The sequence below is a fragment of the Girardinichthys multiradiatus genome, chromosome 7 (genome assembly GCF_021462225.1).
Source record: "Girardinichthys multiradiatus isolate DD_20200921_A chromosome 7, DD_fGirMul_XY1, whole genome shotgun sequence".
Lineage (NCBI taxonomy): Eukaryota > Metazoa > Chordata > Actinopteri > Cyprinodontiformes > Goodeidae > Girardinichthys > Girardinichthys multiradiatus.
This window is the reverse complement of record NC_061800.1, coordinates 46,719,965-46,743,349: the sequence shown is the minus strand read 5'-3', so window position 1 is coordinate 46,743,349 and position 23,385 is coordinate 46,719,965. Positions and strand designations below refer to the sequence as shown.

At 40.4% G+C, this 23,385-nt stretch overlaps 1 protein-coding gene across 1 annotated transcript in view; it reads left to right on the top strand.

Annotated features, from left to right (window-relative positions):
• The window catches only part of LOC124870970 (tissue factor pathway inhibitor-like), a 38,129-nt gene extending 15,675 nt beyond the window's left edge, over window positions 1-22,454 (top strand). Inside the window, exons 2-7 of the mRNA XM_047369876.1 lie at window positions 3,105-3,308; window positions 9,528-9,704; window positions 10,288-10,365; window positions 11,991-12,050; window positions 21,353-21,541; window positions 21,647-22,454. Of these exons, the coding sequence (XP_047225832.1) occupies window positions 3,105-3,308; window positions 9,528-9,704; window positions 10,288-10,365; window positions 11,991-12,050; window positions 21,353-21,541; window positions 21,647-21,714 (776 nt within the window). The 3' untranslated portion in view covers window positions 21,715-22,454. The remainder of the gene's footprint in view (window positions 1-3,104; window positions 3,309-9,527; window positions 9,705-10,287; window positions 10,366-11,990; window positions 12,051-21,352; window positions 21,542-21,646) is intronic.
• Window positions 22,455-23,385: the final 931 nt, after the last annotated feature.

The following is a 23,385-nucleotide window of genomic DNA, read 5'->3' as shown; positions in this document are numbered from 1 at the left end:
CTGTCTGAAGGAATAAATAAATGAAAACCCCCATCATTTCTCTGAAAGGTTAGCTGGGTCTGTGTACATCTAAAGCTATAACAGGTTGTGTTATCAGGTTAAAAAAAACACAAGGCTTTGGTTGAGCTGCTGCTCATTTCATGCAGAACAGCTCAGTTTACCGGCGGCCATGACAAACTGGACCGTTAATCCTTGTAGCTCAGAGATTCAGCTCCATCTTTCTGTAGGGTTGAGAGCTGGCCAGGCCACTCCAGGACCTGAATTAGATTCTTCTGAAGAACCTCTTACCTTGTTGGTCTCTTTAGGATCAGTATTATGTCGGTAGACCCATCTTCGGTGTTGTAGCTGAAGGTAGACGTTTCTGGTCCAAAATGTCATGGTACATGGCCTCGTTCGTTGGCTCCTAAATGCAGTGAAGTTGTCCTGTAACCTTGGCAGGAAACCATAATGCTTCAGACTCCATGCTTAAATAACGCTGTTCATTGGTTCATAATTAACATTTTTCAACCTTCACTGTGTGTTTGAAGGTTGATGCCAAAGATCCTGACTTTGGTCTCCTCTGACCTCAGCTCTTTCACCCAAACCTTCTCTAAACATCATTTAGATGTTCACTGCCAAACTGACAGTGGGCTGCAACCTGTGTGTTCTACAGCAGGTGCTGGAAGGCTTCAGTCTGTTAGTTTAGTGTTACCAGTAATGTTCCTGGTAACTCTGGTCCCAACAGCCTTCAGATCATCGACAAGCTCCTCCTGTGTAGCTGTGAAATAATCCCTTACCAAAATAAAGCTGGTTCTTGGCCAAGTTCTCAGCTGTTGACTGGCTCATCCTTTGAGATTAGGGGCCTTTTTCTGGTCCTAGTTAAATCATTTCTCTGTTAACAGTGGGTAGTAGACTAAAACGAGAGAATAGCCGCTGAAGTTATAAGAAAACCTTCAGAAACCTTGGAGAACTAGTAATCCAGACCACAATAAAACCATAAAGACACAAAGGCCAAATCAACACAGATCTGTAGCTCAAGTTTCAGTTTCATGTTTGAAATGTTCAAATATCTTAATAAAAATAAAACAAGTTAAATCAACAACTTTTAACCTGGGAATGGTATGAAAGAAATGTTGTTTCTGACTAGACTCAAATTCTTTTTACAAAGTAGGTAAAACATTTCCAGCCTGTAAAAATCATGGTGTTAAACACCAGCATCCGTACACAAGGACATTTTAAAGCAGATCACTGAAGCTTTGATGTGCAGCTCGTTACGTAGCGGAGCACAGAGCAGACCTGGGAGCGGCAGAGATGAGATGTTTCCCTGCTGCACGCTGAGACAAGTGATTTAACATTTTCCACATCACCCTCCTTCCTCAATGTGACAAAACCAGCTTTTATGAACAAAAAAAGACATTAGAGAGCTGCTTGTGTGATTAAATCTCTGAGTTCCAGTCCAAGAGATCAAACCGAGTTTTCATATCAGGGCTGATCATCCACAGACAGAGCAGATCCAGTCTCTGGTGAATAAATGTTGTTCTGCAGTTGTTCTGCAGTTCAGCGTGTCACTGCGTGCTCGAGAGTTGGACTCCTTTAGCCTGGATCCTGCTCTCTGCTGATGCTTTGTGACAGGTTTAATTTCCAGCTCAGGTCTAACTAGATGACTGCACCCAAAGCTGTGTTTAATTTAGTGAAATCTAACAAAGATCTGAGATTATTTGGTGTTGGAGTGAATATTCAGTGAGGCCACTCAGCTCCACAGTAACAGTCTCGCTCTGCAGCTCTGAGGAGAAACACAGAAAGCTGTCAAACTGTTTAGTCTGAAGTCGGAAATTAGACTCCACTCATGCAGCTTCACTTTATCTCACAGCCTGAGGTTTGACTCTGATGCTTTGACCTAATTTCTTCCACAGCAAGAAAATATTATTAACGCTTTTTTAAAGGGAGAGAGGATAAAACAGATTTGTGCCAAATTCCCTAAAAAATCTAAACTAAACTCACTTTATTCACTTGTTTTCACATTTTGTTGCAACAACCACAAACTGCATTGTATATTAAATCATAAATGGTTTGTAAAATTCTTTAATAGGCTAAAACAAAATGTCTGAAAATCAGCCTGTCTGAGTCAGTACTTTGTAGAACCATCTTTAGCAGCAGGTCCAGCTGCAGATCTTTCAGGGTTTGTTTCCACCAGCTTAGAACATCTACAGACTGAATTTCTGCCCATTCTTTGTCAAACAGATCAAGCTCAGTCAGATTGGATGGAGAGTTTTTAGGTCCTGCCCCATGTTCTCAATAGGTTGTGGGTCTGGACTTTGACTAGTCCATCCTTTCTTACACATGTCTAAACTATCTCATTGTATCTCAGGCTGTATGTTCAGGGTGGTTGTCCTGCTGGAAAGTGAACCTCCACCCTAGTCTAAGGTCTTCTAGCCTCTAACAGGGTTTGTTCCAGGATTGTCCTGGATTTAACTCCATCCATCTTTCCATCAACTTTGACCAGCTTCTTTGAAGAAAATCATCCCCACAGCATGGTGCTGCCAACATGGTGTTTCACTGCTGGGATGGTTTGTTCACAGTAATGTGCACATTCCTTCACACAGTGTTTTATGCTGGACAAAAAGTTACGTTTTGTTCTCCTCTGAGCAGAGCACCTCCTTCAATATGTTTACTGTGTTCCTACATGGTTTGTTTCAAACTGCAAACAGGACAATCATGAAGTCCAGATTTATGGACTGATTCTCCCACATAGGCTGTGGATCTCCGCAGCTCCTCCAGAGTCAGATCTCTTGGTTGCTTCTCTGACTAATTCTATTCTTGCCCCTCCTTTCAGTTTAGATTGACGTCCATGTCGGGTAGATCTGCAGTTGGTCCATCCTGTCTCAATGTTCAGATGATAGATTGAACAGATAAAACACGGATAATATGATTGCCCAGCATTATACTCAAGCCAATCGTTGCCCTGCAGCATCGTTGACATTTCTGGGAATAGAATACATCTTTACAACTTTCAGGTAGCATGCAAAGTTGTCATAAAATGGAACCCTGTGTTGACAGTTTTGGAACATGAAATCTTGTTTTGCGAATTAAACGGCTTTTAAAGTTTGATGTATTTTCTTCCACAGGACATGGAGGCTATCCTGACCCAGTCATCTTCAATGAGCTCTGCGCCCTGAAAGATGAGCCTGGGCCATGCAAGGCCATCAAGGATCGATACTTCTTCAACGTTAACTCAGGAAGCTGCGAGCTGTTTGAGTATGGAGGCTGTGGAGGGAACGCCAACAACTTCGAGACCTTTGAGGAATGTGAGAAAGCGTGCGTCGTCTCAGGTGAGTCTGGCCTAAATTATAACATCAGGATTTCTGTTTGATTAATCAATACATAACGGCATCAACTTTCTTATGTTAAGAAATGAAAAGGAGCTTTATGAATGTGTTTGTTCTTGGGATCTGTTGCTCTTCATTAGACTTTATTACCGCCTTGGGTGGAAAAGCTTATAAAGCCATTTTGTGGCGTGCAGCGAACACAGATCATTGCCAACTCTGATTTCTCAACAGTTTTGCTGAAGGCTTCAACTTAATAGAAAAGCTTCTGTCCAAAGCAGTCAATCAGGTGATATTTATAGATGACAAGCACTAATCTGGAGATAAATAAAAGATGAATTAATCATAAGTTATAGCAAAGTGCTTGAACATGAGGATCTCCCAGCTCACATTTAACTTGAAACCATGAACTGCACATAAATGCAGATTTTGTTTAAAAAGTTGTATCAGTTATTTGAGTTTAAACAGTTTGAAGGGAAGTATATTCACCCCATTACTTTTTAACTTGATTTTCATAGGAACCTATGAAATTAATATCAATTCTTTGCTTTTACGGATTTGTTTTAAAAGTCCTTTTTCTAGAATGGAATATTATTATTATTATTATGATTATCATTAACATATCGCTGCTCTGGTTTTTTAAAAGAGGAAGTTTCAAGTTAGTTCAGCTTCTTCATCACTCAACCCACTTTGTGCAATGCAGCGGTAGAACTGCCCATTGAAACAAACTCACAGCTTGATGCTGCCAACACCAAACGTGACAATTTTTCACACCTAAGTAGCGTTCTTAGGTGTGAAAAGCCTCACCTCGACTGCACCTTCAGATCGTAAACTGTCTAACAAGTTAGTCAGTTTTGACTTAGAATGGTTCTGCCCAGACCAGTTTTATGGCAAAATGGGGACAAGCTCAATATTATAGATGATGCACATTTGGCTGCAGCTCGTGCATGCATCAACGACTGGCAACAAAGAACTCCGTGTTCCGTATTTCCTGGATCAGCTCCACTCAGAGATTCTCAGAGATTGGAAGATGGAGGCAGAAGCAGCACGTGGGTTTTATTTTGGTTGTTGTGTGGCAGATGGAAAATTTTACTCACCTGTTCTCCTCCCATTCATGCTGAAAGCCACAAGTTTGAGCATGCATGTGTGACATATCTGTCTGTCTTCGGTCTGGCATGGCGTGACTGAGCTTCATGGGTACACCAGCCCACAACAAAAGATCCAGCTCAATTTCAACGCTTTCTCCAGGCATAAACAAAACATTTTTATCTGACGTTGAAGCTGAGAGAATCTCAGGATGACTAATGGTGACTCTGAGTTTGGGTCTGTGAGAAAGGCATCTACTGTGCAAAAGTCTTGAGCAATCATTCATTACTTTAGTTTCCTTTCAAGCAGCCAGACCTCCTTGTAAACATTGAAAACAGTCTGTGTCAGTACTTCTTCAGGCTTTCTGAAGGACTTTGGGCCATGATCTTTCGTTTGAGTAAATCCATGAGTTTTGTGTTATTTTTAAGTTTTCATTACATTATTATGTTAGAGTTTTGAATCATTTCTTCGGTTGTATTTTGTTAGTTTTTCGCTCCTCTCTGTGTTCAGTGAGATTCACTCATTAGTTTCCTCTGGACCTCAGCTCCTAGCACATGAGTGTAATCAGACTCAGCTGTCCCTTCTCTCAGTAATCACCATCCTCCTATACTCCTGGTTTGCTTTCAGTCCCTGTCAGATCTGCCTGTTTCCCACCTTGTGTCCTAATGATTTTACACCTGCTTGGTTTCTGCTCTACACCCTCTCTAGTTTCTGTTGGTCTGCCTTTGTATCTTTCTATTATGAACCATCTCCAGCATGATCTCGTTTGCCTCCTGCTTGCATTTGTGTCCACAAAAACAACAACTTACGACACTTTGAAAGTTTTAGTCTTAATTTCGGCTTTAAACTTTGAAGGACCTCTAAAAAGTCCAGAGAAGTATTAATTAAAACAATTTAAGGCGATTACAAGAAGGTCTAACAGCTTAGGAGAAAAATGTTAAGAAATGAGGGCTGCTTTTGGACCTTTTCACAGTAGCGTACATAAGTGGTTCAGTACAAATGAATCCAGAACTTATCACTGTTTCAGCTGTTTCCTCTGCACTCAGTAAATAAGCTACAGCACAGAAAATCAGTCTATGCTGCAAAAGTTAAGACTAACCTGCTGCTTTGAGCAGAGCTAAATGGCACAGGAAGAACCTTTTCTGTTTACACATTTAGACCCAAATCTGATTAATGTAAGGTTGTTGGTTCCATTTATAAATGTAGTAAATTTGATTGAAATTAACAAGTCAGGGCGCCACGTGATTATTAGGAATTGAAATAGCCAATCAGCTCTCAGTCTCTGTCAGTTATTGTTGGCCAGGTGAGGTGTGGTATTACAGAACAGTGGATGAAGGAGTGAATTCATGCTCTGGTGTTCTTAAACAGACCTGCACACAAATAATGAACAAACACAAACAACTATCTCCAAATGCAACAATTTATTAACAGGATAATTCAATTTCCCTTTAAATAGATTAGTCAGCCAACTCTTTAACTCTGCCAGAAACATTCAACCAAACTACTAGGTAAAAATTAAAGTAGAAAAACTAATAAACTAGAAAAAACAATAGTAAAGAAGGAACGAATAAGTATAAACAGAAAGTAATAGGGGCAAGTGTCATGGTTTGGGAATGCTGTGCTACAGCAGGACCTGGCCAGCTCACCATCATAGAAATGACCATGAATTCTACAGCATACATGAGGATGCTGGAGGAAAATATGACACCATCTGATTAAAAACTGAAGGTAAAAGAGGTCCGGTAATACTTTATTACGCAACCATTTCCAACTAGTATCACAGCAAATATCTGGAATGTTTTAGATCAGACTGACACTTTTTATGACAGTGTGTTGCTGATTCTGAACAGGCTTTAAAATGAGCTATTATCTGGGAGAACAAATAGCAACCGTCCCTAAATCATCTGATAATATTCTTCTACAGATAAATAACAGATCAAAAACTGAAAACATACCAGTGATTGAATCTACTGGAGGATGAGGAAGACTTTCTATCTTGATGAAGACTACAATAACAATTTAAATTTACACTTTAGAGGTGCAGAGAATGGAACAGGATTTGAATTTTCATGTTAAATTCTGAAGGACTAACAATTTTATCTAGAAATTGGAGTTTTTTCTTTAAATGAAAAATTTCCAAAGGCACAGGACCAAAATCAGTGACAGAAATATCTTCTATCTTTTAAAGTCATTTTTGTGTCATTTTCTTGACAAAATCTGTTTTTCATGTTCAGTTCAGTCTATTTATGTAATATCTTAGAATGCAGTGCAGACAAATTCAGTTTAATCTGCCAATTGTACAAAGTTTCCTATCTAAGGAAAACTTCTCCCAGACTATTTTATTGGCATTGTGCAAAGCAGATTGGAGAGACTGAAGTGAAATATTATTTGGCTTTCTAAAACCTTAGTTTGTATTTAGTCAGGAAGATAACAGATAAAACTATTTCATAATGGTATGATTCTATGATCTTAGGAGAAAACTAAAAATTTTCTTTTAATTCATGAGGGCTATTTCCATCCAGAATAAATACTAATATTTTCTGTTCTCGCAGGTTGAATCTGTGGTTTCTGTCCCATCCAACTGATCCATAAAAACACCAAAGAAATAACATGATAGAAAATAAGTGAGTTAATTTCAGGGGAATCATGGAGATGACAGATTTTCAGCCTTATTGTGTTTATTAGAGTAGATATTTCGTCCCCCAGTGACCACTGTTAATCTAACACGCTAACTTCATCCAATTTGCCAACATTTTTTGCTTTTGTTATGTGGGGACCTGTTCAGGCTCCCACATATAAATCAAATCTTTTCAGAGCATGATGAAGGAGGAAATCATCTCCAGCAGTAGGAAAGGAATGAGAAGGTCTGTTGGGGATACATTTATTCTGCTTCATCTTAAAATCTCAACTGTCAACTGATTTTCTGCAGATCATATTCAAAATGTTGTTTTCTGTCAATATAGAAATAATCTGGACTTGACCTCAATGCTGATTCATTATCTGACTGAGGCTCTCTTTGTTGAGCTGCAAAAACTACCTGGACTGATGTCTTCTGTGATTCACACCCAGCGTTAGCAAAAAGCTGACAGATAATTCTTCATTCACACACCTCGTCCACCTTCACAGTTTAAACAGATAACATGTTCTGAATCATCTTCCCCTGCATTTCTCTGGAGAAAGACCGCGATGCTGCAGTCTTCTCACACATCTGTTTGCCCAGTGCGTTGAGCCAAAGTCACCTCATGAAATGCATTCTGATTTTACGATAACGTTTTAATCGTGGTCGCCCCTCGGCGGACTGTGGCCGTTACACAGATATGCAAACAGAAGGTGCACAGCTGTGATACATTCCTGGATGTTGGCACACAGAGACACTGATGCTTTGGCAGAAGGTGACTTCTTTTGCTGGCCTCTTAGTTGATGGATCACAGTCTGCTGTTCTGTGGTCCAAGAGAAATGCCAGCCCTAAAACAGCAGCAAACCAGTTTTCAACATAAACTGCTTAAAGACACATAAACTGTTTTCACTGTGTGACATTAAATCAGGCGAAACGTGTGGTGTTTCAGGATTAACAAAATTATTTCTACTCGCCAAATGTCATGATAACAAGAGATTATTTTTTTAGACAATGTTTTATTGCTTTTCTTCATTTCAAAGCTCACACTAAGATCACTCCTTCTTTAAACAGTTTGGGAAAGGCCAGAGGATGATGTCATGGTTTTGTTAGATTCTGATAGGCTCATTCCCAATGTTTGAGTTAAAAGGAGCCACGCCTGTGGATGTATTTTAAGGCAAACACTCTGCTTCCTTGTGTGACATCATGGAAAAATCATCAGCCAAGATATCAGGAAGAGAACTGTGGACCTCCACGAGTCTGGGTAATCCTTGGGTATAAAGGAGCCACTTTTATCTGCTCAGATTATTATATTTCAGTATATACTGAAAGAGAATGTCCAAATATCATATGGTTCAGTAAGGAGACAGGTTCTTTGTCCCAAGATAAGTGGGTTTTTGTGTGGAAATGTGTGAACCAATCCCAGCATGAATGCAAAAGACCTTGTGAAGATGGTGAAGCTGGTAAGAAAGTCTCGTTATTCACAGTGAAACATTGCTGGTACCTACATGCGCCGAAAGGCCACTCTGGGGGGAAGAACCATTACTCCAACTATAACATAAAAAGCCAGATTAGAGTTTGCACTCAGAGACAAACACTTAAATTTTTGTAGACATGTCCTGTGGTCTGATGAAACTGAACTGGTTGGACATAATGACCACCATTACATTTTCACATAAAACAGGGAAGCTTGCAGGCCTGAGAACTTCTCAGCTGTGAGGTAGGGAGATGGTAGTGTCATGTGGGAGGGGTGTTTGCTGCAGGAGTGACTGCTGCACTTCACAGAATGGGTGGAATCATGAGGCAAGAACATTATATGGAAATACTGAAGCAACATCTGAAGACATGAGCCAGGAAGTTCAAGCTCGGTGCACTGATGGGTCTTCCTAAGTGAAAATGACCCAAAGCATACCACCAAATTATTTACAAAGTGGTCTGAGGACAGCACAGTCCAAGTTTTGGAGTAGCCATCACAAAGTCCTGATCTCAGTCCCAGAGAAAATATTTTTGTGAGCAAGGTGGCCTACAACTCTGACCCAGTTACACCAGTTCTGTCAGGAGGAATGGGCCAAAATCCCAGCAAACTCTTGTGAGAAGCTTTAAATAATTTGAATCTAAAGACAGATTGAAAAATTCTGTGCCCCTCTTTATTGCCCTGGCATTAAGTAAATAGAAAACAATCAGCCATTCATAACTGACCTAAAATGCAGAGGAGTTTTTGTCTGATTTAAAATCACACTGTGAGAAAGAAATGTTGTGTTGATTTTTTTAATATCTGGTTTGAAATATTTTCACTAAATAGGAAAAAAAAAAAAACAACATAGCCCTGACCCAAAGGACCTGAGAGATCATTCATTGATCATCTGCTGAATGCCTAGTTTTCAGCACTTTGTTGGACCTAAAATAATTTAGTGTTATTATCTTTGAGGTTACTCATGGGTCCAGTTAAAGGAATCAGAAGATATCCCTAATGTCCCTTTGTGACAGGCTACTGTTAACGACCTTGTTTTCGTTCTTTTTCTTAGACGACAAGAACCCGTGTCATTTACCAGAGGCTCCGGGTCCCTGCCGAGGTCTGATGAAACGCTTCTTCTTTGACAGCGAGATTCAGCAGTGCAAGCATTTCTATTACGGCGGCTGCTTTGGCAATGCCAACAACTTCAGGAGCATGGACCAGTGCCAGAGGAGATGTCAGAACCAAGGTAGGCCTGGGCCACACCCAGCTGTCAACACAGCATCATTAGGGCCTCCACCATGAGTCATGCATATGTTTACACATGGTTTCTAATCTACATCTCAGCTCTGCAGGTCAAGCTGCAGAATGGAAATTAAAAACTTTAATTCTCTCCTTTACCTCAAGCACATTGACAGCATTTTAGACAAGCAGCACAATCAAAACAGTTCAACCTCAGATAATTAACTTTTTGATGAATTTTCAGCTAAGCATGAAATCACTTTTCACTTTGCTTTAGATCATTTTAACTGACCGAAGCGGACTCAATTATGCTTAACTTAGAGGCATAAGGCAGAAGTAATTTGGAAACTGAAATTGTCAGGCAATAAAAGAAGCAAGTTGCTTGACTGTAACTATTTCAGCCTGTTCTATGTAGAAATCTATTAGTCTTGGACATTTTGACTTTTTTAAAAGACAATTTCAGGCTTTCCGCTTCAACGCCAGCCTGAGAAAATTTGATGTGAGGAATGCTAAAATCTGGTAAAAATATGCTGTCTCTGCACAATGTTCTGAGCAGAAACAACCATAAAGTCTCCTTTTTGTTTTTAAAGATGAACTTACAGCTGCTACAGAAGTCCATGTGATGTCTGTCAGGAAACCCATCATGGTCCAACCAACCATTACAACAGGTAATATTAAAGACTCAAAATGTTTGAATGAATTTAACATTTTGTTTAGTGATAGGTCCTAATTTCAACGTTTAGGCTACACGTAGACCTTATGTAGGGATGGGTCAATGGAGAGTCTCTGCAGAGTCCTGATGTAGACCTACTAATGGGTGAATGTAAGCTGCAGGTGTTTTTTATTCGTGACACTTTAAAACAATCAATGTGATCAGGATGTTTAAGGTTTCAGACTAAGTCGGTACAGTACATCTCAAGAAACTACAATGAAAAAGTTCAATATTTTTTCGTCACTCGTTTCAGAAAGTGAAACTCATTTTATATAGATTCATGACACAGAGTGAAACATTTCAAGGCTTGATTTCTTGTCATTTTCATGATTATGGCTCAGAAGACATAAATAAACAACAAACAAATGGTGGGAAGACAAACGAAGACAAATGAAAACCATAACCCAGTACCCAAAGATCAAGAGGATGCTGCATTTAAGACCACTCAGAAACACAGGATTGATTTAAGATGGGGCGCTCAAATAAATCAACTACAGAATGATTAGCTTAGCATTTAGCTTAGCTACTGCTTTAGCTTGCCGTTTAGCTTAGCTTTTAGCTTAGCACCTGGTCTGTCATTACTTAGTAATTGGTTTAAATAAAAAAAATTCCCTTGTTTAGTTTAAACAGACAAATTAGCATTTAGTTGTGTATCAGAAATATGTTAATGCTGCTCGCTTGTTCTACAGATGAGGTTCATTGTGGCTGTTCAAAAAGTTGTTCAGTGGTCATTGTGGTTAAAACTAGCATGACTCCTAATTAGAGACTTCAGGTTATCTTTCATATCCCCTTAAATAAGATCATGAAGTAATATCTTATCCTAGTGCATTTTATTTTTTTTCCAACCCTTCAAATGAATTTATTCAACAGAACATTGGAATAACCTTCAACTGCTTGTTTTCTAGTTGTGTAATATCTGCCTCCTGCAGCGACTACTGCAAATAAATTAAGGGCTTACTTTTAAGACTGTAAATAAGGCTGTAATTGAATTTTACAAAGGTTACCTCATAAAATACACATTGAATGAGGTGAGGTACAAACACAACATCTTTGCGTTTTATGATGTAACTTATCACTGCGAATTAAATCTGTAAATTCTTCTTGTCAGAACACTGTTTTCAGCAGATGATGGTAGATATTTCCCCACATCAGTTTATTAAGGTTTAAGGAGGGATCTGCACTCTTCCTCCTCTGAGTTCAGCTCAGTACGTGTTAAGAGACGCTTCAGCAGCACCGTAAAGTGGCGCCTGATTTAGCATCTGCTGAATCAACAAAGAAACAAATAGCGACTCTTTGGAAGTTTAAGCCCCCCATCCTGCCAACTAAACTCTTCTCAGCACATCCTACTAGCACGTTCACAAAGAACACCGACTGTAAATCTTTCCCAATGTTTAGTAATTTAATTCCCCCTAGTACAAGCTTTACGATGCAGAACTACCAAACACTCAAATAGGCTGTTATTAGGTTATCCTTGTGTTACATTTATGTCCTTTTTACACAGAAATTAACATCTTGAAAATGTCTGAATAGAACAGAAATCTCAGATATTTGTTGATCCATTAATTTGTGTTTATTTTGCAGAGGAGCTGACTGTGAGTGAACCTCAGGTGCAGCTAAATGTCTCCAATCAAAAACAAAATGGTAAGAAAATGTTTCTTTATGATTATTTAAACAGAATAACAGACAAGGGTCAGACTATAGTTAATATTTGATGTCTTCAAACCTTCATCGGGTCGGTCACCATCAGCCAGGAATCGTTTGTCATGCTGTAATAACCGTCCGCATCTGATTCATTTATCATGAAAGGTTGTCATGGTAACAACTACCTGATGGAGATCCCTGTCTGCAGCTTATTCTGCAGTTAAGTCTCAACTTTAAAGACTTGAGGCTCGACTTGGACTAAATGTCTGGCACTCGAGTCTCCAGCAGTCATCATGTCATGTAATTAGAGCAGATAACTCATTTAAGTAAATGATTATTGTTCATATTTTCCTATTAAAGAACACAGATGTCTCTCCAACTAAACTATGTAAAAAAAGTCTAATTACAAAGACACTTCAAAACAAAAAAAGGTCCTGTACCTCAGAAATTCAATTTTCAAAGAACATTTAGTTAAATTATAAATGCATATTTATATTTCTAGAGAGGAAAATACAATGCCTCATTAATTTTAAAACTAATGCACAGCAGCTGAAAAGTAGGTGTTTTCCCTCGCTCTACGTTGAACGATCTGAAAAAGATATAAATAAACATTTAAAGAGTTAAATTAGGCCTCAGAATAATGATTTGAATTCATAACTTGTTACAGGCTGACTAGATGACATACATTCAATAAGACAAAGTTCAGTTTAACATTCATTAGAGACTTGACTTGGACTTAAAAACGTGTATGTCTTTTGGTTTTAATTTGACTCAAAGCAAATCCTTTAAATTGTAAATTTGAGTCGGTTACATTTCAGAGTTTTTAACTAAGTTGTCTGAAAGTTTAGGTTTACTGTTGTTTGATATCCCAGAATGTTTGACATCCAAATAATAAAGATTTCTGATACCTGCTGGTGACGGGTAGGCATGAAAGTCTTTTGGTCCATCTGTATGAATGAATCTGTACTTTATAAAGATACAGAAGAAAGGTTCTGAGTTCCTGTTGCAGCCATGACCAACAGAGCATGAGATTATATTATAAATAGAGCGATCTGAAATGTTCACTCAGTCAATCACTCTCCATCTACCTAAACTGAACTATCAATAGTACCTGCCAAAGTATTTCATACTTTCTGCCCTAAATTCAATAATCTCCAGCAGCATAGATGAGAATGAATGTTTAAATCCATTGATGGGATGCCTTATTATTTGTGCTAAAAACACCTGAATAAAGTCATCAGTCTACATTGTGTTGAAGTAAATAGTTATGACACAAACATCCAGAAGACAGAGAGAACAATGTGCTACAGGTTCCTTGATGGAGGAGGTGGTTTAAAATCCAAAGACTTATAAGATTCTCCTAGTTCTGCACCAAAGTAAATATCCTTAACATTAATTAGATTTACTCAACGTCTTCATTATCCGAAAACAATCACTGCTAGCGATAAAAAGCTAAGACATATCTCAAATCTGACAATATTATTTACAGTTTGGCAGAAGAACAGCTCACTTTGAGGCTGAAATAAAAAAGAAACATGGCTTCTTCACCGTTTGGACCCGGTAGCAAATGTTTTAAATGCTGTTTTTCTGCTTCCTTAACAGTCAAGACATGCATGAAAATAATGTGCTTTTGACATTTTCAGTGAGCTTTAAAATTCATAATAATTAGCTGTGGGTGTTAGCATTGCTTTGCTAACATGAGTGTAATGACAACTCTAATATTGACATGCTTTGTGAGTTCAGGCTTCAGTGCTTTATGGTCTATTTTAATAGATGCACAAACCACAACAAACCCCTATTGGACCATAGTGAGTGAAAAACTACAGCTGGAAATGGCAACACAGCAACAACATGGCCATCTCACTCTGTACTGGAATATAGTGAAAAGGGTAGACTGTTCAAACACATTTTATTACTTCTTCAGTGGTAAACTATTGGCAACTTTATGTGCATAAAGCCGTCTGCGTTTCGGTACAAGACGGACAAGGTTGCATGAGCAGAACCAGGCTATGAAACAGGCACACTTTTGGGAGCAGCAGATTTTTGCTCTTGACGAAGGCTGAGGGTGAGTGGAAATTACTAGAGGGTTTCCGTCAAAGGTTAGGGCAACATCCTGAGAACGTTAACTAAAGTTTATTGCAAAGTAGCTGGAACCTTAAGCCAGTGTTCCTCAAACATTTGGCAGACGGAAAAAGTGAAGGTTAAATGAACGATTAGACAAACAAATGTTGGTGAGACGGTAGGAAAATTTCACTGTAGGTCAGGTGTCAACATTCATTAAACCTTTAGCAATGTCAACACAACATTTACTTCATTCTTTATTGTTGAAACGGGCTACAAGGTATAGATACTTTCTATGCCTGTGCATAATTTTATTTATCACAAACATTATAATTATAATGAAAAACTGGTCTGCCTGAAATAAATTCAGGCAGACCAGGAGACATAAATGCATTACTTCCTAACAGAGTCATGGAAAAAGCTCAAACCCTACTCACAGAGAGCTTATTCTTGACAGTGCCATGTCCTGGCTGAAGTGTTTTAAAACATGAACTAAACGTCACGGTGCAGTGATGCATAGATGGTGGACAGCTTGTAGGACTGCAATGTTAAGAGGAGCAAAGGGCAGAAACAGAGAGCATCATTCAGTTTTCCACAAAGAGCTCCTCATCAATTTTCTTGATATTAGCTGTGAGGGAGCATATTTCCCTGCTGTCACCTTTCAAGGCTGTTTGGTGTCGCAGCTGGAGAGCACAGGTGAAACCAGCTCCGGCTCCTTCCACACGGCAAGAGTTATTACTCACAAAATTCAATTTCACTCTTGTCAGAAAATATTATGAGAGTAAGATTCAGGTGAGCCTGGCTTCCACTGTTTCAGCTCGTGGTTGTTATTTCATCCATGCTGAGATCTCCAATATTTTACTCTTAGTATTAATGTTGTTGTAAAATACTTGGCTGTAATTTTGTTTCTATAATCAATGCTTAAGTTTGCCACGCTGATATTAAATTTAAAACCACAATGATTGAAACATAAGCAGGAGATAACATAAGCTAAAGATCAGGTGGAGTCACATCCATCCAGAAGTAAAAGAGTGACACCTTGTGGCTAAATGGTGCAGGAGCAGTTTTAGTTTCTATGTACAGGTCCTTCTCAAAATATTAGCATATTGTGATAAAGTTCATTATTTTCCATAATGTCATGATGAAAATTTAACATTCATATATTTTAGATTCATTGCACACTAACTGAAATATTTCAGGTCTTTTATTGTCTTAATACGGATGATTTTGGCATACAGCTCATGAAAACCCAAAATTCCTATCTCACAAAATTAGCATATCATTAAAAGGGTCTCTAAACGAGCTATGAACCTAATCATCTGAATCAACGAGTTAACTCTAAACACCTGCAAAAGATTCCTGAGGCCTTTAAAACTCCCAGCCTGGTTCATCACTCAAAACCCCAATCATGGGTAAGACTGCCGACCTGACTGCTGTCCAGAAGGCCACTATTGACACCCTCAAGCAAGAGGGTAAGACACAGAAAGACATTTCTGAACGAATAGGCTGTTCCCAGAGTGCTGTATCAAGGCACCTCAGTGGAAAGTCTGTGGGAAGAAAAAAGTGTGGCAGAAAACGCTGCACAATGAGAAGAGGTGACCGGACCCTGAGGAAGATTGTGGAGAAGGGCCGATTCCAGACCTTGGGGGACCTGCGGAAGCAGTGGACTGAGTCTGGAGTAGAAACATCCACAGCCACCGTTCACAGGCGTGTGCAGGAAATGGGCTACAGGTGCCGTATTCCCCAGGTCAAGCCACTTTTGAACCAGAAACAGCGGCAGAAACACCTGACCTGGGCTACAGAGAAGCAGCACTGGACTGTTGCTCAGTGGTCCAAAGTACTTTTTTCGGATGAAAGCAAATTCTGCATGTCGTTCAGAAATCAAGGTGCCAGAGTCTGGAGGAAGACTGGGGAGAAGGAAATGCCAAAATGCCAGAAGTCCAGTGTCAAGTACCCACAGTCAGTGATGGTCTGGGGTGCCGTGTCAGCTGCTGGTGTTGGTCCACTGTGTTTTATCAAGGGCAGGGTCAAGAAGAAACTTTATTATAAACTTCTTCGGGACACGAGACTGAAATGAAAAGAAAAACAGAAGCTTGTAAAAGAGAGAAAAGGGCAAAAGGGAAAAAGGGGAGAAAAGAAGGAAAGAGTGGAGGAGAAAAAGAAGGATGAAGAGAATACAAGATTACACCCTGCTTGCTTATACAGGTCCTTCTCAAAATATTAGCATATTGTGATAAAGTTCATTATTTTCCATAATGTCATGATGAAAATTTAACATTCATATATTTTAGATTCATTGCACACTAACTGAAATATTTCAGGTCTTTTATTGTCTTAATACGGATGATTGTGGCATACAGCTCATGAAAACCCAAAATTCCTATCTCACAAAATTAGCATATTTCATCCGACCAATAAAAGAAAAGTGTTTTTAATACAAAAAACGTCAACCTTCAAATAATCATGTACAGTTATGCACTCAATACTTGGTCGGGAATCCTTTTGCAGAAATGACTGCTTCAATGCGGCGTGGCATGGAGGCAATCAGCCTGTGGCACTGCTGAGGTCTTATGGAGGCCCAGGATGCTTCGATAGCGGCCTTTAGCTCATCCAGAGTGTTGGGTCTTGAGTCTCTCAACGTTCTCTTCACAATATCCCACAGATTCTCTATGGGGTTCAGGTCAGGAGAGTTGGCAGGCCAATTGAGCACAGTGATACCATGGTCAGTAAACCATTTACCAGTGGTTTTGGCACTGTGAGCAGGTGCCAGGTCGTGCTGAAAAATGAAATCTTCATCTCCATAAAGCTTTTCAGCAGATGGAAGCATGAAGTGCTCCAAAATCTCCTGATAGCTAGCTGCATTGACCCTGCCCTTGATAAAACACAGTGGACCAACACCAGCAGCTGACACAGCACCCCAGACCATCACTGACTGTGGGTACTTGACACTGGACTTCTGGCATTTTGGCATTTCCTTCTCCCCAGTCTTCCTCCAGACTCTGGCACCTTGATTTCTGAATGACATGCAGAATTTGCTTTCATCCGAAAAAAGTACTTTGGACCACTGAGCAACAGTCCAGTGCTGCTTCTCTGTAGCCCAGGTCAGGCGCTTCTGCCGCTGTTTCTGGTTCAAAAGTGGCTTGACCTGGGGAATGCGGCACCTGTAGCCCATTTCCTGCACACGCCTGTGCACGGTGGCTCTGGATGTTTCTACTCCAGACTCAGTCCACTGCTTCCGCAGGTCCCCCAAGGTCTGGAATCGGCCCTTCTCCACAATCTTCCTCAGGGTCCGGTCACCTCTTCTCGTTGTGCAGCGTTTTCTGCCACACTTTTTCCTTCCCACAGACTTCCCACTGAGGTGCCTTGATACAGCACTCTGGGAACAGCCTATTCATTCAGAAATTTCTTTCTGTGTCTTACCCTCCTGCTTGAGGGTGTCAATAGTGGCCTTCTGGACAGCAGTCAGGTCGGCAGTCTTACCCATGATTGGGGTTTTGAGTGATGAACCAGGCTGGGAGTTTTAAAGGCCTCAGGAATCTTTTGCAGGTGTTTAGAGTTAACTCGTTGATTCAGATGATTAGGTTCATAGCTCGTTTAGAGACCCTTTTAATGATATGCTAATTTTGTGAGATAGGAATTTTGGGTTTTCATGAGCTGTATGCCAAAATCATCTGTATTAAGACAATAAAAGACCTGAAATATTTCAGTTAATGTGCAATGAATCTAAAATATATGAATGTTAAATTTTCATCATTACATTATGGAAAATAATGAACTTTATCACAATATGCTAATATTTTGAGAAGGACCTGTATAGTCCATCATTTTCAGAGACGAAGATTATTCCCTCAAGGAAAACTTCTCAGACAGATGCCACTCTTCCCAGGAGTGGACGTCCCAGCAGATTCAGGCCAAGGTCAGAGCGTGAAGCTCAGAGAAGAAAACCCAAGAGCTCCATTTCAGACTCTACAAGCCTCAGTCAGCAGGTTGTAGGTCAAAGGTCATGACAGGATGGAAGAACACTAGAGCAGTCTGGCTGTTTGGAAGGGTTGAAGGAGAAAGCTGGTTCTCTCTAGAAAGAATATAAAATATGGCTTATGTTTGAAAGCTGCATCTGAATGAAGGACAAAACGTCTGGGTCAATGTCCTCTGGACAGAGACCAAAGTAGAGCATACCAACTGTCTAGCACGGTGGTGGAAGGATGATGGGTACCTTGCAGTGATTGACTGGACCAGAAATACTATTTAGACCAAAGTATTCTAGAGTCCAACAACTGAAGGTTGGCCCGAACTGGGTCATCAACAGATGAACGATCCCAAACACAGCAGCAAATCTACAACAGAATGACTGAAAACGTAAAGAATCCAGCAGTTTTCATGGCCTAGTCAAAGTCCAGACCCCAGCCTGAATAAAAAGCTGTGGCAGGACCGTTTAGAGACCTTTTCCAACATCTCTACATCATTTGCACAGAAAGTCGACTGATTGGTCCTTAAAAGCCCTTTGACAACTGAATTATGTTTCTGCTTTTCATTCAGATGAAGGCTGCAGAGTTATATTTCCTACTAACCTACTAAAAACAAAGTTGGCTCCGATGCTGTAAATCAAACATTTGTGCTTTTGATTCCCTTTAGTAGTTATAAAATGACTCATTTATTGCACGCCCAGGTAATCAACACATCCCAAGGTCTTAGAAAAAAATCTAGCAAGAAGCAACATAGAACAAACAGCTCTTTAACAAGGTTCTGGAGAAATACAGTCTTAGGACCGGTAATAAATAAAAGACTCTTCATCCCCCAGAGCGGAGCGGTTTCATAAAATGGAGAGTTATATTTTACCACAACAAAGCTGTCAGAGCAGACTACCAAGATTCAAGACTCGTGGTCCGGCCAAAGGAGCATCAGTCAGAGAGGTAACAAAGAGGCCAAAAGTAACTCTGGAGGAGGAGGAAAGATTAACAGCCAACATAAGAGCCGTCATTGTTCACAGGATCACCTCAGAGTGGATCTGGGTCAGCAAGAAGAGCACAAACAAAAAGGGTTTTCAGGTCACCATAAATTTTGTGAAGGTCTCCAGACAAGTTGAACAAAGTTCTCTCTGCTAATATGAAAGTAAATGTTTAGCTTTAAGCCAGTAAAGGAATACTGAATGTAGCACACACCTGTTTACCTGAGGAAACCACCATAAGAAGGTGTGGTGGCAGCATTGAGGTCTGAAGATGTTGTCCATCTGCATGGTTGGGAAAACTGATCAGAGAAGAAGCAAAGATGGCTGATTTTTAGTGTGTTTTCTAGTGCAGTGAGACTTGATCAAAGAATCTGGGTCAATCTTGAGCTACAAAGACACAAAACTTAAGCTAAAGGTAGAAACAACAATAATAATAATAATAATCTTTATTGGTCAGATATGTGGAAATTTGCCCTTGGCTTCACATGGTGGTAAAAAACCCCCAAAAAAACACAAATGACACAAAATCAACAAGGTCCTGAACAAACAAAGAGCAGAACTGAAATCTGATTAATGTTCAACAGTTGAGCAACTTTCTTATGTTTGGTGTGAAAGATTCTTGTAAATGTTCTTGGTTGTTCTTGCTGCTCCATATCTCCTTCCAGAAGGGAGCTTAACACATTCCCCAGATAGTCACCACACTTTGTTTTGTTTTGTTTGCCTTTTGTAAAAATCTCCCAGCATTCTTTGCTCTGTGCCGATGATCCTGGCAGAAAACAGTGATTATTTTTTCCAGATGATCTAACCAGAGGTGACAGCTTACACAGCCTCGTGGGGAACCATGGTACAGGAGTTAGTTTTGAAGCCTGCAGAGACCAGACAGAATCTGCTCCTACATAATGTTTTCAGCTCAGCTCACATCTCCTCTACACGATGTAGGTCTGGGGATTGAGGTGATGAGAAGGAAGACGGTTGAATTTTTGTCTGCTGACCCATTTTTGTGCTGATGGTTTGGGTCATCATCCTGCTGGAAGACCCATTCTCACTTTTCTGTTGGAGGGTACAATTTTTATTTGAAATGTCCTGATATTTCAAAGACTTCATGTCATCCAGAAACAGACCCACAGCATAACACATCCTCCGCCGTACTCAACAGTAGGCCGGGTGTGTTTGTAGCTGAAAAGCTCAATCTGACTGAAAGCCAGCAGAACCACGTCATCTGCAAAAAGAAGAGACGAAATCCTCTGGTCCCCAAACCAGACCCCCTTCGGCCCTTGGTTGCGCCTAGAAATCCTGTCCATAAAAGTTATGAACAGGACCGGTGACAAAGAGCAGTTCTGCCGGAGTCCAACATGCACCGGGAACAGGTCCGACTTAGTGCCGGCAATGCGAGCCAAACTCCTGCTCCACTTGTACAGAGACCGGATGGCACCTAATAAAGGGCCCCCGATTCCATACTCCTGGAGCACCCCCCACAGGGCATCACGAGGGACACAGTCGAATGCTTTCTCCAGGTCCACAAAACACATGTGGACCGGTTGGACAAACTCCCATGAACCCTCGAGTACCCTGTAGAGGGTATAGAGCTGGTCCAGTGTTCCACGGCCGGGACGAAAACCACACTGTTCCTCCTGAAGCCGAGGTTCGACTATCGGCCGGACTCTCCTCTCCAATACCCTGGTGTAGGCCTTACCAGGGAGGCTGAGGAGTGTGATCCCCCTGTAGTTGGAACACACCCTCCGGTCACCCTTCTTATGAAGGGGGACCACCACCCCAGTCTGCAAGTCCAGAGGCACTGTCCTCGTCCACCACGCAATGTTGAAGAGGCGTATCAACCATGACAGCCCAACAACATCCAGAGACTTGAGGTACTCAGGGCGGATCTCATCCACCCCCGAAGCCTTGCCACCGTGGAGCTTTTTAACAAACCTCTGTGACTTCAGCCTGGGTGATGAAAGAGTCAAACCCCGAGTCCCCAGCCTCTGTTTCCACCAGAGAATGCATGATGGCAGGATTGAGGAGATCCTCGAAGTACTCCTTCCAGCGCCCGATAATGTCCTCAGTCGAGGTCAGCAGCCTCCCACCCCCATTATAATTTTTAGGGATACCAATATATTTATTTATCAGAATTAAATAGATAGACTCAAATGAAAGGGTGGATTGTTCTTGTTTCTTGGTGTAGGATTATGGCACTTTCATAAAATCTGACCTTCTTTTAATTCTTTTTTTTTTTATTTACACATTTTTACTGTGATGCCGATGGAGCTGTAAATCTGACTCTGTGTGTGTTTTCCAGACTTCAGCCCCTCAGAGATCTGCTTTAGCCCCATTGAGACAGGAACATGTAGTGGTGCATTCAGGAGGTTCGCGTACAACCCCAAAACCAAGAGATGCCAGACGTTTTCCTACAGTGGCTGTGGAGGAAACCAGAACAACTTCGAATTCCGCAAAATATGCTACCACAAGTGCATCAGAAGCAGAAAAGGTGAAGAGCTCTTATCACAGGATGATAAACCTGATAACTTTGTTTCTCCCGAATCAGAGGCTATTGTTCATCGTCATCATGTTATCTCACTTGATTCTGTTGCAGGTTACAGGAAGGGGATGATCCGAATAAAGATTAAAAACTTTGACAGCATTGTGAACCCCTCAGTCTGAACACTCTGCCCTGCGGAGCTCCAGTGGTGGGCTGGAATATGTATTTATCTCTGTATTATAGTTTTAGCTCCATGTGTTTTCTTTTGAAATGTTTACAGCGTATCAAGTCTTCATCACAAGTTTTCTTCAGAAAATGTTTCAGAAAAGACAAAAACAAATTAAAAAATAACATTACCTAAAACTGCGGAGCATATATTAATGGACATCTGAACTGTAGTCATTGAAAACACTTTAGATCTACTATAAAGGATTTATTTCTATTTAGTAAAACAGGTATTCATCTTCAGGTTGCAACCAGTTTTTTAAGATAAGAGCCTAATCTGAAATTATTCATCGATGAAAAACCTGAACAACGTCTGAACAATCTGATCAGTAGAGGAAGTTAAAAAGAAGAATGTTTGCAAATTTCAGCTCTGAAACACTAAATTTGATGAGCTTATAAGACTTCACTCTGACGAAACAACTGAATAAAGATGATTTTGGCTCCTTTGTCTTAATTCTGTCTGTATAGAAACACATTCCAGTGCTCTGCCTTTATAGCACCTGAATTATTCATTTTATCTCAGTTTCTGTTTTTTAATCTCACTGCAGTTTGACACAAAGCTTTAAAGCTGCAGCAGTGTGTTTACTGATTTCTCTTCTGCTTCATATTTACTGTCTGTGGATATCAGCTGCTGATTCTTCAGTTACTGCTTACTATAAATTACATAATTTACTGATTAAACCAACACAAAAACGTTTTCCAAGTCTTGTTTTTAACCATTATTCAGTGGTTTGATTGATTACCGCAGCAGGATGAACACAAGGGGGCAGTGTTGCATTAAGAAAGTCAGACGTGAGGCTTTAGACAATAAATATAATCATTATATAATAAATCAGAATCAGCTTTATTGCTAAGTTCATACATACAAACAAGGAATTTGACTCCGGCACACTTTGCTCTTTGGTTTTGTTTTTGTATTACAGAATAAACATATTTACAATATACACATATCTAATAAAAAGGTGCATTTGCAACATCTGTATGCTGTTGTTCTCTACTCTATTAAATGTTCAACAGAGAAACAGCCTGGGGGAAGAAACTGTCTCTGTGGCGGCTGGTTTTAGTAAACAGTGCTCTGTAGCGCCACCTGAAGGTAAAACTGTAAACAGTTTATGTGCAGGGTATGTGGGGTCTGCAGAGATTTTAGCAGCTCTTTTCTTGACCCTTGACCTGTATAAGTTCTGGATGGAGGGAAGGTCAGCTCTGATTATTCTCTCTGCAGTCCTGATTATTCGTTGCAGTCTGGACCTGTCCTGTTTTGTGGATGAGCCAAACCACACTGAGATGGATGAAGACAGGACAGACTGAATGATGGCAGTGTAGAAGATGACCAGCAGCTCCTGTGGAAGGTTGAACTTCTTGAGTTGCCTCAGGAAGTACAGTCTCTGCTGGGCCTTTTTTCGAACAGTGTTTATGTGTGAAGACCATCTCAGATCCTGAGAGATGGTGGTCCCTAAGAACCTGAAGTGGTCCACAGCCGATACAGTGTTGTTGAGGATGGTGAGGGGGGTGTATGGGGGTGGTGTTCTCTGAAAGTCCACCACCATTTCCACAGTCTTGAGTAGGTTGAGTTCAAGGTAGTTCTGACCGCACCAGTGGACCAGCCGATACACCTGCTGTCTGTATGC